We start from the raw sequence: 17,174 nt of genomic DNA on the forward strand, positions 1-17,174 counted from the left end.
ATTTTGAATGTATGTTTTTTCACCCCCCCCCCCCCAGAAGGGGTGACTGTCACCCCCCAAGTAAAAGCAACCAACGGCACAATTTCAACTTTGAAGTGGAGGGTAAGTAGAACCTAAATCCAAATTTTCATGCAATTCGGAGTTGCCCCTGAAAATTACACGGTATCGCCGAATTTCCCGTTCATTTACTGGGCTATTAAGGTTATATTCATTAAGTCTATTTGAGTAAAATTATTCTTTGTGTTATTGGAACTTCATAATTTAAAATTTGATGGTTTTTTTAAGTTGTCTATTAATAAAGCAAAACAAACAAATCTTGTATTTAAGAAATACAGTGATCACCACAATGACTAGATAAACAAATGACCTAATTTCAGTAAAAATTTCAAATAAATATGAACAAACTATTTACATTATTATACTGGAATTCTGCAATAGGAAAGAGAAGCAATTAAAACCATACAATTTTATCATTCACCTTTACCATTTTTTATATTTATATATTAGTTGTATCTATATTGTGTAAACATTGTTTTATTTTTTTAATGTCAACGGAATTTAAAAATGACTTTACGTTACGTTAGGCAGTTACAAAAACTACCTATTAACGTTCATCATTCTTACGGTACGTTAGTGCTTTACGTATAAGGAGATACGTTACGTTAGGTAGTTACAAAAACTCCCTGTTATCATGCCCGCACCGTTCCGGCACGTAGCGTAGTCTCCGAAAAACCTGATTTTACAAAGAGTTGTCTGATATTATATTATGCTCCGGACAGTATAAATTGTTCATATTTAAAACCATTAAAATCAATATTTTTCGGAAACGAAACGCTACATGCCGAAACGATGCGGGCATGATAATATGATTCTTGCTTTTTACCTACATTGTCCTGCAGGTACGGATACTAGATGGAAAATATTGTAATACGAAACAATGGCTAATAAATAAAAATTGTAAAATTGTCGGATCGATTCAGTGTCCGCAGTCATATTGAAACAAACAACAAACACCAGTAACTATAATTTTATGAATTTATTCTACCAGCGTAGTTTACGTACAAATTTGTTACAGCTACCGATATGATACAGCTTTCTACCATTATAAGGTAAACGATATTCCGTAAATATGTATACGGAAAAATCAATCATATCCATGAAGTTTTATATATTTGGTATTTTTAATATGCATTTTCAGGTTACCTAATATCGATTCTAGCTTAATATAAGTATAAATGATATTCAATATTGAAATGATCACGTGTTGTTAGCCTAAATGGGGTTAATAATGGCAAACAGATACAATAAAAGGATATACTAATGTAAAGATAAAAAACAAAGACATATTGTTTAATTTATAAAATAGAAGAAAAGAAGAGAGGTTTATACTGACAGCCAATAGCCAATTTTTATCGAAATTATTGTCCCAGTAAAAGTGTTTCTACTACATAATTGTAGACTTCAATCAGGAACTAATGGCATAATAATGATGTCATATATATGTGGAAAATTGCTTGTCTACAATTAATAGAAAGAAACTGTGACATATTCTCTAAAAATTACGGAAGCGAATTACTGGGCAATCTAATAAAATTACAACAACGACTGGAAAAAGCAACAAGAGCAAATAAAAAACAAAAATGATTTAGCATCACAGTCCAAATTTACATCACAATATGGTATAATATCTTCTTTTTCTGTATGTGCCATATAAGAAGGTTAAGAATAATCAAAATTTGTATTTTCATTCCGCTGTTAAAATAGGATATGCGCCATCACCTCTAAAAAGATTGACAATAATCATAATAATTTGTATTTTTTGTGCCACTGAGTTAAATAGGTCAAAGGGACCACAATTTCATCATCATTGTGTATTGCTACAACCATGGTTGAGTCGTGGCTGACTGTACAACATTTTACCAATTGGCTCTGTCTTCTGTCAATCTGTAGTCAACTGGAAAGTTAATTTTTTTGAATATCTGAAAATTTGTTATCTCTCCGTAATGTATTTGGTTTTCCGTTCATTGACTTTATGTTCAATTTTTTCTGTTAACTTCTTGACCTTTGTCTTTTACGGATAATATAGAGTTTCTCATCAGATCCACTTCATCTGCTTATGCTAACAGCAGTTTGGGACCATGAGAAGTTAGATCTGTTTTGTTTTCGGCTGTTCTAAAGGACTTTTCTAATACGAGATTAGAGTAACGGTTTCAAAGAATCACTCAGCTTCAGTCCAATGTTTATTTTAAAGCTGGTAGATACTCTATTGTTCACCTCCTGTTCGTGAGGAGATCGTCAATTTCATTTCTTGCACTATTATTTGGGTTATGTACAGGTATTTTCATGTCTACAATATTTTTATAGAATTAATAACATTGTGCTGTTGTGTCAAATCACCAAAGAGGCAACAATAGATTGTTTCCATTCCTGGCCATAAAATTGCTTTTTAATTAGATAATATCAAAAATGTTAACCTCGATCGGTATTACTTTGTCACTAAACTTACGACGGAAATCCCTTCGCTTATCTTCTCTTTGACTATAAAAATAAATTTTACTGTTCTTCTGTCTCATGAGATTAATCACATTTCAATCAAACTACAAGGAATGCTTTTCTAGTATATACGAACTAGTACGTTTTGATATGAAAATTACATTGACTGTGAACCTATGTAGTCCGTTCTTTAACAGTAAAATATTGCAAAACCTCTAAATTTTACAGAACCGCTTGGATTGACATGAAATTTGGCATACACATAGCTAACAAGTCAAAGAAAAAAGTGATATTGTGTCGATATGTGCTTTTGCCCCGGGGGTGCTTTTCACCCCCTCTTGGGGGTGAAAAAGTATTCGTCCAAAGTAAGTCCTGAAATTGATAAACTGACTAATTCTAAGTAACTTTTGTCCTATAGAGTTTTTTCACTAAATCAATACTTTTCGAGTTATTTGCCAGTGAATATGTTCATTTTTTCAACAAAATAACCACACCTTTAGACGGTTTTTTGCAAATAACTCAAATAGTACGTATTTTGTCGAAAAAACATTCATAGAAAAAATATAGCCTGTAAAAAATTTAAAAAAATGGTGTATATATCACGTTTTTATACCTAGTAGAAGCAGAGTTATAGCTAATTAAAAATAGGTTCATATTCGTCAAATTCCAAATGGAATACTTTAACATGAAATAACCAAAAATGAAGCACATTTCGGGGAAAACTCATTACAACTTATCTAAAGTGTTTAAAAATGCTTCATTTTTGTTTTATAAAAAAAATTTCTAGCATCAAAAGTAAACAAGTTACGCTCAAAATAAAGTTAGTTCCTTTTTTTTGTTAAAAGAATCGGGAAAATCACCCCCTAATTAGTATCTCAAATGAACTTAATCGTTACGACTTCACAAGTTTCTTGACCCGTGTATGTATTGTTTATATGATCTGTAAGTTTCATCGGTTCAAAGTCCTTATTTTTGAAAGGGCTGTAGTTAAAAGGGGTTGAACGAGTCACTCATCACGAATGTATGCAAATTTAGAAACACCAAATCTCAATCAATTTTTGTCTAACAGAAAAACAAAAAAATACATGATATTCAGAAAAGCAATGCTCAGTTTTTTTATTTTTCGAGATTTTTGGTATCTCTAACAATTTTTAAGTTATTTTGAAAAAAACATATTTTTCAAAATTAAAATTTTTAAAAATTTTACTTTAAAACCAAATTTTTTCCAAAATAAGCATTTTGAATCGATGAAACTTATAGATCATATAAACACAACATAAGTAAAATAATTTGTGGAGCGGTAACGATTAATTTCATTGAAGTTGCTAATTAGAGGGTGGTCTTCCCGATTTTTTTTGCCAAAACAAAAGCGACCAATTTTATTTTGAGCGTAACTTGCTTAAATTGAATGCTAGAAACTTTTTATAAAAATAGAAATAAAACTTTTATTAAACACTTTAAAAAAGTTATAATGGGTTTTCCCCAAAAAGTGCTTAGTTTTTTGGATATTTCACTTCGAAGTATTCTATTTGAAATTTGGTGAATATGAATCTATTTTTCATTGGCTATAACTCTGGTTTTACGAGGTCCAGAGACCTAACGCGTACACCATTTTTTTTTACTTTTTTACAGGCTATATTTTTGCTGAGAATGTTTTTTCGACAAAATACTTACTTTTTGAGTTATTTGCGAAAAACCGTCTAAAAATGTAGTTATTTTGTTGAAAAATTAAAATATTCACTCGCAAATAACTCGAAAAGTGTTGACTTGGCGAAAAAGCTCTATAGAACAAAAGTTACTTAAAATCAGTCAGTTTATCCATTTCCGGACTTTTTTAGACTTATATTTTTTCACCCAGTCACCCCAGGGCAAAAGCACACATCGGCACAATATCACTTTTTTTCTTTGGCATATACGCTATGCGTATGCCAAATTTCATGTCAATCCAAGCGGTTCTTTAAAGTTTAAAGCAAAAACCGTGAAATAATGGACTAGTGCTATGGTATGAAATCCGAAGTCCCATATAAACGTCAAAATAAAACACCTGTCTCATAGAGAATAGTACAGTGTTAGGTGCAGAAGCAGAGTGTCGTCGTAGAAAAAATTTAAACGATGCATCAGACATTATAAGTACAGAAATTCAATACAGAATAATTATTATTGACTCCTACTTATTAATCAAAACTAGGAAGAATAGTGACCAGAAATAAATAGAAATTAAATACAATCTTATCCCCAAGGTTTTGGCAAAAACTGAGTACCTACTGAAACGCTTAAATAATTTTAGTTAGTTTGTAGAGTTTTAATGAGTGGTTTGTTATAAATAATATTCATTTATATCTTCTAGTCTATATTTTTCTGGTTCTTAGTCAAACCTTTCAGCAATAATTAATTTTATTATAATATTTGAATGAATGAATCAAAGTTTTAATAATGCTTTTTGGTGATAAGGATATAAGTTCATAAATATATTACTCAGAGAAAAAAGATTTAAAATCCTTCTATTCTGTTAGAAGACAAAAACTGTGCTACTGTTTTGATATCGCTTCGCTTCGGTTTAAAAATTATTCAGCTAACATTAAAATCGTAGGATAATAACGGAAAAAAAATTAAGGATAATTTAGTGAGAACGGTTAGTGCAAAATATTTATATAGTGAAATCTATTTAACTTTTGTATAAAAATACAGACGTTTTAGAGAGGACGTATCAATCATGATACCTTTCTGTAGATACTTCGAAGTATTGACAACATTGTAGTGCAACAAGAGTTCGCTTCTTTATCTTGTTTCAGTGTTATCATTCCTTGTCTTCGTTTACCTAAAACATTTTGTGCAAAGCACTGCTTTAAATGTTTGTTTTTATCAATTCGTTGTCAGTTGAGTACATGCGGAATTAGTTTTAAATCTAGTATTCCGTTTTCAATGTATCACCCATTTACGCGTAAAGTTTCAAAATAAACTCAAAAAATAGTATCATGCGAATAGCTGCGTCGAGAAATCCAAGAGGAACCGTTCCATTGGACAACTACAGTAACGCGCTATCGATAGAGTGTCACCAACTGGTCTAATGCCAGATCAAAAATCGCAGCTCCATGGTCAAACCGTGATTTTTTGCAGCTTTTGTGTCCAATAATTCCATGATTTTCGCTTCATTTAGTGTAGCAATTGCCATCAGCACCAAACATGGCCTTCTTCCACATGTAATATCTTTCATAAGACTACAAATTCAAATCGTGATTTGGACGATAGACGATACACATATCATTTTCTCCTTGAACCGTCTATTTTCCACTAAGGGCATAATCTTGCAATATATCTACTAGGGTGTAAGGTTCCGCTTAAGGAATACACATACCTCATCAGACTTATGTGTTGGCTAATACAATTGAACATAAAATAGGCAGCAAGTAAACCGCTCCCATTACATCTTATACAAGCAGAATCATAACGGAACCTATAAACTGGAGACACAAGTAAGCCTCCTATCTATGTTATATGTGAAGTTCTCAAGACAATCAGGGTACACACAGCTATCTACTTCGCTCATGAAATGAATTACCCACAAGAAGATGAACGAATGATCAGACAAGTACGATACCATAATCAACTGGCAGTGTACTGCACATGGAGCTGTGCTTGCAGGAACTAATGTAGAGTAACTGCAGAGATGGATTTATAAAATTTATATCTGATAGCAAGGCGGCACTAAAGGCACTTGAATCGATTCGAGTTGGCACCAAGTTAATTTGGAACTACATATCTTCAGAATCTGATTCGCATCGAAAAAAGTAACATAGAAAGTTTAGTCTGGGTACCTGAATATACTGGTACTGAAGGGATCGGAAAATCGTATCTACTTGCCTTGAGAGGAGCAAAAGGAATATTCGCAAATCCGGAACCTTTCGTTGGTATATCAAGAAGTAGAACCAGAAGAACAATAAAGGAATAGGTGAAAGGGAGGAAACGTAACCACTCTTACGAACAAATAGGTGTCAAACATTCGAAGGCTTTTATACATGAACCTTCGAAAAGGAGATCCAAAAATCTACTAGATATGAATAGGAATGATCTGCGAATCATCACCGGTCGCTAAGAGGACTCTGCCGCATGAGCAAACTAGGACTGACAAACAGTGCAAACAGATTCTGTCAAGCTGTTGACGAGACGGTGAAATATGTTCTGTGCAACTGCTCAGGTTTAGATAGGATAATGCTCAGCACATTTAAGCATTATTAACTAAAGCCCTGTTTCTTCGTAGAAGTATCACCTAAGGCCATAATAAACTTTTTTACAAAGGCTGGTGTGAAGGGACAACCATAACCTATACCAACAATATAGGCATTAGACACAATCAACGTCTTAGGTTGGGTGGAAGAGCCCACTCCTATTGGGCCTAACCCTAACCCTAAGATCGGTATACGAGTATAGAAACAGTAAGTTTAGACTTACTCAACAATGGGATAGAATAGGCTGCATGATTAGGTACTACATTACTAACTTGTATTGAGCAAATTTCTGGCCAATACAGTTATTAGTTTGATTTCGAATAGAAAAAAATATGGCAAAAATAGAAAGAAATGATATAAAACTTCCATTCTAAACATTTAAACAGTTTTTCAAAGCAATAATCTATAGATATAAAAAAACACTTGCTAAATTTGGCAATGAGTGATAAAGAAAAGATATGACACTAACCAAATTTCGTCTTTGTACTTTCACAAAATATTTTGCACAACCGATCTCACTGTTTATAGAAAATGAAAACATAACAAAATTTAACAAAAATAAAAGAAAAAAATATATCCCGAACAAAGATCAGCAAAAGATACATACCTTCCTCCAGAGCGTCGTCTCCATCCGAAACGAGCTCATCATCCGAGCAGATATTGAGCACGTTGACTAGCATCTCCGTGACTTTCTCGCCGACGAAGGGAAGAGACCACGTGAAGACGTCCATAAAATTGGGCAGCCAATACGGATGTGGCGAGAAATTGAACTGGCGGATGTTCATCACGTTGTTTTCGTATTTCAGTACGGCTGCCTGTAACAACATTTTTTCAGGTTATTTAACGGCGACTTAACAGTATAAATAAATAGTCGGAGAGATAGAAGGGGATTTCTTGCGTGATAAGTAATATGGAAAAGCTATACGGGAATATGTTGAATTAGTTGTGTACATGACTTTCCCCAACGACCGGAAACCATAGTGGGGGACGAGCGTAGTTATAATGGGTCAAAGTCGCGGTTTTTATTATTTTTTTTTGTGACACTCATGATCGAGATAGTGCACCAAAATTTGGGAATAAGTAAGTCATGACGTAACTAAGTAAAATCTCTAGGGGCGGAACGCTGCGTGGCCGACAAAGGGGTAGAGGTAGAGGTGAATATAAAAAATATAAGGGGTTTTTTGCGACGTTCGTCATTGAGATAGTACACCAAAATTTGGAAATAAGTAGACCATGACATAACTAAGTATAATCCCCAGAGCCGGAAACCAGCGTGGGGGACGAGGGTAGTTATAAGGGTTCAAAGTCGCGGTTTTTATTATTTTTTTGAGACACTCATGATCGAGATAGTGCACCAAAATTTGGGAATAAGTAGGTCATGACGTAACTAAGTAAAATCTCTAGGGGCGGAACGCTGCGTGGCCGACAAAGGGGTGGAGGTAGAGTTGAATATAAAAAATATAAGGGGTTTTTTGCGACGTTTGTGATTGAGATAGTACACCAAAATTTGGAAATCAGTAGACCATGACATAACTAAGTATAATCCCCAGAGCCGGAAACCAGCGTGGGGGACGAGGGTAGTTATAAGAGGTCAAAGTCGCAGTTTTTATTATTTTTTTTGTGACGCTCATGATCGAGATAGTGCACCAAAATTTGGTAATAAGTAGGACATGACGTAACTAAGTAAAATCTCCAGGGGCGGAACGCTGCGCGGCCGACAAAGGGGTGGGGACAGTGGTGAATATAAAAATTATAAGAGATATTTTGTGACGTTCGTGATCGAGATAGTGAACAAAAATTTGGGAGTAAGTATTAGAAATAAAAGATAATAAAAGGTACAAATAAAAGGTAAAAACTAACTATTTTATTTTGACCGAAGAACCGTAATATTACTATATACAAAAAAATTAAGACATGTGTTTCTGCTACGAGATATTTTAACAGACTAAAAATCGAACGCAGAACTAGCATACAGTTCTGGCATTTACATCCCTTGTAACACGATACTTTTTGCAATTTTACGTAAGAGGGTATATCGGCCTAAATGGTTCTAAGAATTGGCTCACCCATGAAGAAAGACCCCACATGTGTATTCTAACACTTAACAAAATAATAAAGTTGAATTCCAACAGTAAGTAGAGCATGACATAACTAAGCAAAATCTCCAGGGGCGGAAACCAGAATTGAGGATGAGGGTAATTTTAAGGGGTCAAAGTCGCAGTTTGTATTATTTTTTGTGACGCAGCACAACATTTGTCCCCCACGCAGCGTTCCGCACCTGGAGATTTTACTTAGTAATGTCATGATCTACTTATTCCCGTGCACTATCTCGATCACGAACGGCAAAAAAACCTCTTATATTTTTATACTCACCCCTGTCTACCACCCCTTTGTACCCCAAGCAGCATTGCGCCCCTAAAGATTTTACTTAATTACGCCATGACCTACTTACTCCCAAATTTTGGTGCACTATCTCGATCATGAGCGTCACAAAAAAATAATAAAAACCGCGACTTTGACCCCTTATAACTACCCTCGTCCCCCACTCTGGTTTCCAACTCTGGGGATTTTACTTAGTTATGTCATGGTCTACTTATTCCCAAATTTTGGTTCACTATCTCAATCACGAACATCGCAAAAAACCCCTCATATTTTTTATATTTACCCCTACCCCCACCCCTTTGTCGGCCACGCAGCGTTCCGCCCCTAGATATTTTATTTAGCTACGTCATGACCTACATATTCCCAAATTTTGGTGCACTATCTCGATCATGAGCGTCACAAAAAAAAAATAATAAAAACCGCGACTTTGACCCCTTATAACTACCTTCGTCCCCACTATGGTTTCCGGCCGTTGGATAAAGTCATGTAGACAACTAATTCAACATATCCCCGTATAGTTTTTCCATATTACTTATCACGCACAAAATCCGCTCCCAGCTCTTAGACTAAAAGTATATTTACAAGTTCTCTTACAATAATCATTTCAGATAGAAATAGGGAGGGTGTTACGTGGTGATTTATTATTTTAAAGAATATTCGAAGAAGCCACAACTAGGAAAAACCTGTAATGGGTCAGGGTAAAAGGAGCCTGTAATGGGACATAGCTATTTAGGACTCTTGCCTGAAACGGATTGGCTGGGTAAAAACTAATATGCGTACGATGTCAAAGAGATTATGAGGAGAACAATATATTTATATTGAACTACTGGATGAAATAAAGACCTGAGTGGACTAACATAGCGAATAGCAGCAATTTCATTACAATACTATACATTACTATACATTTCATTACAATACATTTATTTTATATGTTTGTTCTTCGAAAAAATTATTTATTTTGTTAGGTACACATCTTGGTTGACAGTGAAAAATTAATATTCCAGTCATGTGTACTTGTTTTTTAAACAGCCATGTGTTAATATCTTTTGTGGTTAGTTTTTAACTGTGACAAGTTTCTTCCTAGAAGGCTTATTGCCTCACAAAAAAGAGCCTCCTCATTTTAGAGCATTCTCGATATTATTCTGATACTCTCTAAAATAAGTAAACTCTTTTAAAAACCAGCATCAAAACAAATTACATTAATAAAATAACTTATTTATTAAGTGCAGTTCCTTCTACGATTTCTCTAAGATTTGATGAAACCGGAATAATACTTTTCGAACAGCATTAAATATATTTATAATAATAATAATAATAATAATAATAGTCTCCCGAGTTTTGGAGTATTCATGAGTGCTTATCAACATTAATTAATCATGTTATTTCTAATCCGCAGGAATTACCATCATTTCTAACTCAGGGAACTACTTATTTAATACCCAAGGATCAAAATAACACCCAAGATCCATCCAAGTACCGCCCAATTACTTGTCTTCCAACTTTGTATAAATTGGTCACATCCTGTGTAACCCGGCGTATCTACCAACACTGTGCTCTAAACAATATCATAGAGCCTCAACAGAAAGGATGCGCTAAGGGTTCCATGGGTTGCAAAGAACAGCTTATCATCGACTCAGTCATTTCTAATCAGGCATTCACAAAAAAAAGGACCTTTTTACTGCATTTATTGACTATAAAAAGGCCTTTGATTCAGTACCGCATGAATGGCTAATAGATATATTGAAAATATACAAAGTAGATGATAACATAATGACCTTTTTAAGGCATATAATGAGAGATTGGAAGACTAAAATTCACCTCCAAATACCTGGTGAAAACAATATCGAAACCGAAAATATCGCAATCAACCGGGGCCTATTTCAAGGAGACTCGTTGAGTCCATTGTGGTTCTGTTTAGCTTTGAACCCCCTTTCCCAGCTATTAAACTCCACTGACTCAGGTTTTAGCATTAAGAGCAATAATACTGTGGTAGCGAAGCTCAATCATCTGTTGTATATGGATGATTTGAAATTAATGGCTTCCACTCGAGAACACCTAGAAGAGATGCTAAAAACTGTAGAAACATTTTCTAATGATATTAGTATGCAGTTCGGTCTAGACAAGTGCCGTGTTTTGAATATAGTCAGAGGAAAGGTACAGCCCGGTGGATTCGATATGCAAAATGGCCAGAACATCGAGGCCATGGGCGACAACGATATGTACAAATATCTTGGAGTAAAGCAGGCGCGGAAAATTGACCATAAGCAAATGAAAACTGAGATAACTACTGAGTTTATAAGAAGGGTAAAACAGCTGCTTCGTTCACAGCTCAACAGTAAAAATTTGTTTAAGGCACTAAACACCTACGCTTGTTCCGCGCTTAGCTATTCATTTGGTATTGTTAAGTGGACAAAAACGGAAATAGAAAATCTTCAGCGAAAAGTACGAACACACCTCACAAAGGCACAAAAACACCACCCTAAAAGTGCAGTAGAACGAACGACATTACCCCGGTACTTAGGAGGAAGAGGACTTATGGATATAGGTGAGCAATTAGATAAACAAATTGCTAATTTAAGAACTTATTTTCAGATGCAGGCTGAGACATCTACTCTACATCGCGCTATCTGCGCAGTAGATGACACAACACCGATCAAACTGAGGGAAGCAGAACTGCGCATAAACCACCTTACTAAGGACGAAAAAGTGCGCGCCTGGATGGGTAAACCTTTGCACGGGCGACATCCCAATGAGGTCAGCCAAGATTATGTCGACAATATAGCGTCGAACTACTGGTTGACATCAGGAAAGATGTTCCCTAAAACGGAGGGTTCATTACTGGCCATTCAGGATCAGGTTATACCAACCAGAAACTACCTGAAATATATCATCAAAGACCCTCAGGTTCAAAACGACAGATGCCGATATGGATGTCAAGCCCAAGAAACCATCCAACATCTTACAGGGGGCTGCCAGGCATTTGCTGCAACTGAATACAAGGAACGGCATGACGCAGTGGGAAAAATCCTTCATCAAGAGATAGCTATCAAGCTGGGACTTCTACAAACGGACCATCTCCCGTATTATCAATACGTCCCTGAGAGTATGCTTGAGGATGGCAACTACAAGCTATACTGGGACCGCACTGTGCTCACAGATCAAACAGTGGCTCATAATAGACCAGATCTCGTACTAGTTAATAAATTAACAAGACAAACAACACTAATTGATGTGGCGATACCTAACAACAATAATCTACGTAGTAAATTCACTGAAAAGATCGCCAAGTACAGAGATCTAGAAATTCAAATACGAAGGCAATGGAGAATGCAAAGTACCCAGACGATACCTATTGTTATATCTACTACTGGAGTCATTCCGAAGAACCTCCTCGAAAGCATAAAAAGGCTGGGTCTAAATGAACATCTTTACAAGACCATGCAGAAAGCTGTACTACTCGCAACGGCCAGATGTGTACGAAAATTTTTGGGAGATACACCTGCATACCAAGTCACCTAGGGCTCGAAAACACGGAAAGAGTCCCACCAGAGCTCAATCCTTTTGATACCGTAGGTATCTGGGATGAGTCAATTTTCCCCTTAGAGGGAGTGTGAGCCGTATGGCTAAATCTGGGTCTCCCGATTTATACCGCTGACGCGTCTTCGGGAGTATAGCATGAGGAGAGTATACAAGGAAGGTAACAGGAAGGTTACGAAATTTTGAAAAAAATTCGTAAGTGCTTCGAGGAAGGGTGTAGTAATGCGTAGAATTTTTTTTTATTATTTTTTTTATTTTTTTCTTCTTCTTCTTTTTGTGGAATTTATGGCTTTGAGGATAGCCAATTAGCTTTAATAATTGTTAGAAATAATATTTCTAACATAACAAGTAATTAAAAATACTATAAAATAAAAATTTGTTATAAATTCGTATTTAAATTCGTATTTTGAGATAGAATCTAACACGCGACTATTCACGCTACAGAAGTGAGCGCGACTACTCCCGGGTTAATAGATTCCAGAAGTTTGACTGGCTTAGGGGCCGTCCATTAATCACGTGATGTTTTTTTTTGCATTTTTTAACCCCCCCCCACCCCTTGGTGGTACGTGGTGAGGTTTAAGATTACCCCCTCCCCTACCCTATATATCACGTGTATTTTTTAGTATCTACAAAAAATACATTTTTTTAATAGGTATTTATTAAATACACGTATATGTATAAGTATCATCTAATTTTATTATAAAAAATTAAAGACTACAATAATAACGTTTAAAGGTAGACAGGTTTAGATTACATTGCTTGTGACAAGAAAGCACATGTTCTTAGCTTTTTTCTTTGTCCAGAAATACAGTGTCTCTCACACCGCTGACATGTCCTCTCCAATAGTATCTGATGATCCTTCTGCAGGCTAGGGCAATACAGGTCATAAATCAATTTGCTGAAACTTTCATACGTTGGAGTAATTTACAGAGACCAACGCAGAACAAATGGAGCAACCGTCTTGCCATCATGCTCTTGAGGCTTTGGAGTATATTGGCCACTGGACGACTGCAAAATCGGGTAAGGAGGTATAACGAAGAGTTCCGAAAGAATAGAACGTATAGAACTCCGTATATCTCCACAGAAAGCACCACCTGAAGCAAATATTGGCTCTCTCACACATGCTCGTTATACCACTGCTGGGAAGGCAGATCCGGAATCGAACTTCACCAGCCTTCTGAAAGTCCTTTTTTTTTCAATGTCATGATCTTTTGTTCTCCCTTGTTCATCCAAATGGGTTACATAGGAATCATGCGGAAGTATGAGTTCAGATAATTTCCGGCTTAAAGGCGCCATTCTCTTCTAGACGAGATTGAACCCGCTTCTGCCAGGTGAATTTGTAAAGATAAATATTGCATCGAGATCATGCCTGACAAAGTTGTATATGGCATGGGCAAGACATGAAGTATTGATACATGAGCTAAAATATTGAATTTGTTAATAGAATAATCTAATATTTTGACCAACTGTACATTTTTTAACAATAAACATATTATATGTTTAATCCCTCGAACCTTCCGGTACCTATAAGAGGAACATCGATTATGTATGTATGTGTTTAAATATGTCAAAAATATTCTATGTTGTTAAGATCCAAGAAAAAATTTGTCCCCGATTCTTAGATTCGTATATATTTATTTTTTTCTGAAACCTTAAATTTTTATAAAAATCGAGATACATAAATCAAAAAGCCCTGTTATTATAAAAGTACAGCTTATTTTCAAAAGTGTCATCAAATATAGGGTGTTCCTTAAAAAATTGATATACCACTCTTTTTTAGCACCCTATATAAGTCACAATATTATTAGATTGTAGTGTTAATGACCCAGTATATTTTTGTGAAGAAATTTTTTTAGGATAATTATTACCATGAAGAGTATCCCATGTGGCTAACATTAACATTCAATATAATAAAACTATTTATAGAAATTTGGGTGAAAGGAAAGAAAATATTAATTTGGGGTGTATTATATTATGAATGAAAAATGGATTTTTTTATGAGTCACACCAATGCCGCTTTCGAATTTTGTACATCTTTGACGCAAAAATAAATACACGTGATATATTACTACACCCCCTCCCCCCTTGTGATGTTTCGTGATTTTTTATGGACCCCTCCCCCCTTCCGAGCCTCACGTGATTAATGGACAGTCCCTTAGAATGATTAGTTTTTAAAAAACTGGAGTGAAAAGCGAATAACGAATTTTTGTAGTTTGGTAAAAAATACCATTTTCTTCAGAATAGAAAGATTGGTATTAGAGATACGAAAAAATGTTTAAATGTGAAATTTTAGGTTATTTAGTTCCCAAGAACTTGGTTTGAAAAAATTTTTTCTGCGGCAAAAATTGAGTCAATCGTAAATGAGTATAATATCGAAAAACATTGATTTTTTCGACATAAAACTTTCGATAACTAATAAATTGAAAACTCTTAATTTTATCAAAAAAAGAACATTTTTTGCTTAAAATTAATGTTTTTATCAACTTTTGCGGCCAAAATATAATAAAAAATTTTCATTACCGAGATGGGGTGGCAACCACTTCCATGGTAAAAGCGCCTTTCGGCATCATATAGATTTTGATCCTTGCACTATCCACTACTTATTCTTAAATTTTCAAGCAAATCGATCCATTCTGTAAAAATTGCGAGGTGAAAAGCCTCGGTTCTTGGACTATGTAATATGTGATATATAACATACATAAGAAGAGCCATTTGTATGTATGGTAAAACATACCTTGTATAAGTATATACAGGGTAGCGAGAAAGTATGGAAACACGGTAATTTCTCGGAAACCGCTTAAACGATTGTTATAAATTTTGGTGGGTAAGGGTATTCTAATACGGCCGATATTATAATGGTAATTAAATTGTTGTCAAACCTTCCGTTTTTCTGGAAAGATAATGAACTTTCGTATTTTAAATGGAACACACTGTATATTTTTGGCGTCTTGAAGTCTTTAAAAAATACTGATTATTTTTCATGTTATGTTCCCTATGACTAGATGCCATAATTTCGGAGTTATTGCTATATTTATTAAAAAAAATTTAACAAATTATACAAATTTATCTTTTTTTGACCGGGTAGATATTATTTTAGGTTCTTTGGGTCATTAGGAACAAAAAAGGTCTGTTGTAATTTTCCTAAAAAGTTAATTGTTTCCGAGTTATAAATAATTTAACACTGAAAAAATCGAAAAATGACGATTTTCTGGGTTCAAAAACATAAGTAAAAGATATTATTTTTGAAACTGTGAAATGTCTAAATTAAAGCTCAAACCTTATTTTATCAGATGTCTTTAAGTGATTTGGTCTTCTTTTATTATAAAACATTATTCTTGAGTTGTTAATGTAGCCCGATAACCCGTCCTCTCATAAATATGAGCTTTATTAACAATTAAAAAAAAACAATATTTTAGAATAAAATATGCCAAAAATTCTTATCGGGATCTGATAGAAAAAGGTTTGAGCTCAAATTAAAGTACTTCGTAATTTTAAAAATGATTTTTTTACTTGTGTTTTTGAACCTTGAAAATCGTCATTTTTCGATTTTTTTCAGTTTTAAATTGTTTATAACTCGGAAACAATTAACTTTTGAGGAAAATTACAAAAGACTTTTTTGCTCCCAATGATCCAAAGAACCTAAAATAATGTCTACCTGGGCCAAAAAAATTAATTTTTATAAATTGTTAAAAATTTTTTTTAAATGTAGCAATAACTCCGAAATTATGGCATTTAGGTATAGGGAACATAACATAAAAAATAATCAGTATTTCCTAAGGACTTCAAAACGCAAAAATATACAGGGCATTCCATTTAAAATAAGAAAGTTCATTAGATTTCCAGAAAAATGAAAGATTTGACAACAATGTAGTTACCACTATAATATCGGCCGCATTAGGACACCTACCCACCAAAATTTATAAAAATCGTTCGAGCGGTTTCCGAGAAATCACCGTGTTTCCATACTTTCTCGCTACCCTGTATAGTGGAAATTGTGTATATATACTTATATAGTATATCGCACTCTACCATAAAATTTTTCTATAACGTAAAGCATAATATTTAAAAATACTACCCATTGATACTTATTATCGATTTGTGAGACTGTCAATTCGAAAGTGACCTTTAGAAATACGACCTATGCTGCTTGTTAAAGTCTACATTGGCGCAACTGATAATGAAACACACGTCTATAATAACAAAACAGCCGAGCTTGAAATTGGGAATCAATCGCATTTCCAGGTGCTTCAATCTACAATCAAGTCCACTCAGCCCGCTTCAAGTTCTTTATTGACTAGGAAACTAATTGTGAATATGGATGTGATGCGTTCGGGAGATAGGTGCAGCCGACAACGAGTACAGTGCCGTCTTTCAATACGAAATTTCCTTTGTTATACATGCCAACTTCACTAGTAAGAGTGGAACGATCCAACCTATTATTCCGAATAGAGCCCTTCCTAATTTTGAGAATATTTTTTTGTGTTCGCATCTCTAACATAGAAATACTTGGATAACTGATCTAATTTCATACTCATA

At 34.6% G+C, this 17,174-nt stretch overlaps 1 protein-coding gene across 7 annotated transcripts in view; it reads right to left on the reverse strand.

Moving 5' to 3' along the window:
* Positions 1 to 17,174, reverse strand: part of LOC114339424 (serine/threonine-protein phosphatase 2B catalytic subunit 2-like) — a 1,099,401-nt gene that overhangs the window by 213,599 nt on the left and 868,628 nt on the right. For all 7 annotated transcript variants that reach the window (XM_050647774.1, XM_050647800.1, XM_050647797.1 and 4 more), the window contains exon 9: positions 7,327 to 7,534. In XM_050647774.1, the coding sequence (XP_050503731.1) occupies positions 7,327 to 7,534 (208 nt within the window). The remainder of the gene's footprint in view (positions 1 to 7,326; positions 7,535 to 17,174) is intronic.

Source organism: Diabrotica virgifera, chromosome 1, assembly GCF_917563875.1.
Source record: "Diabrotica virgifera virgifera chromosome 1, PGI_DIABVI_V3a".
In the NCBI taxonomy this organism is placed as follows: domain Eukaryota; kingdom Metazoa; phylum Arthropoda; class Insecta; order Coleoptera; family Chrysomelidae; genus Diabrotica; species Diabrotica virgifera.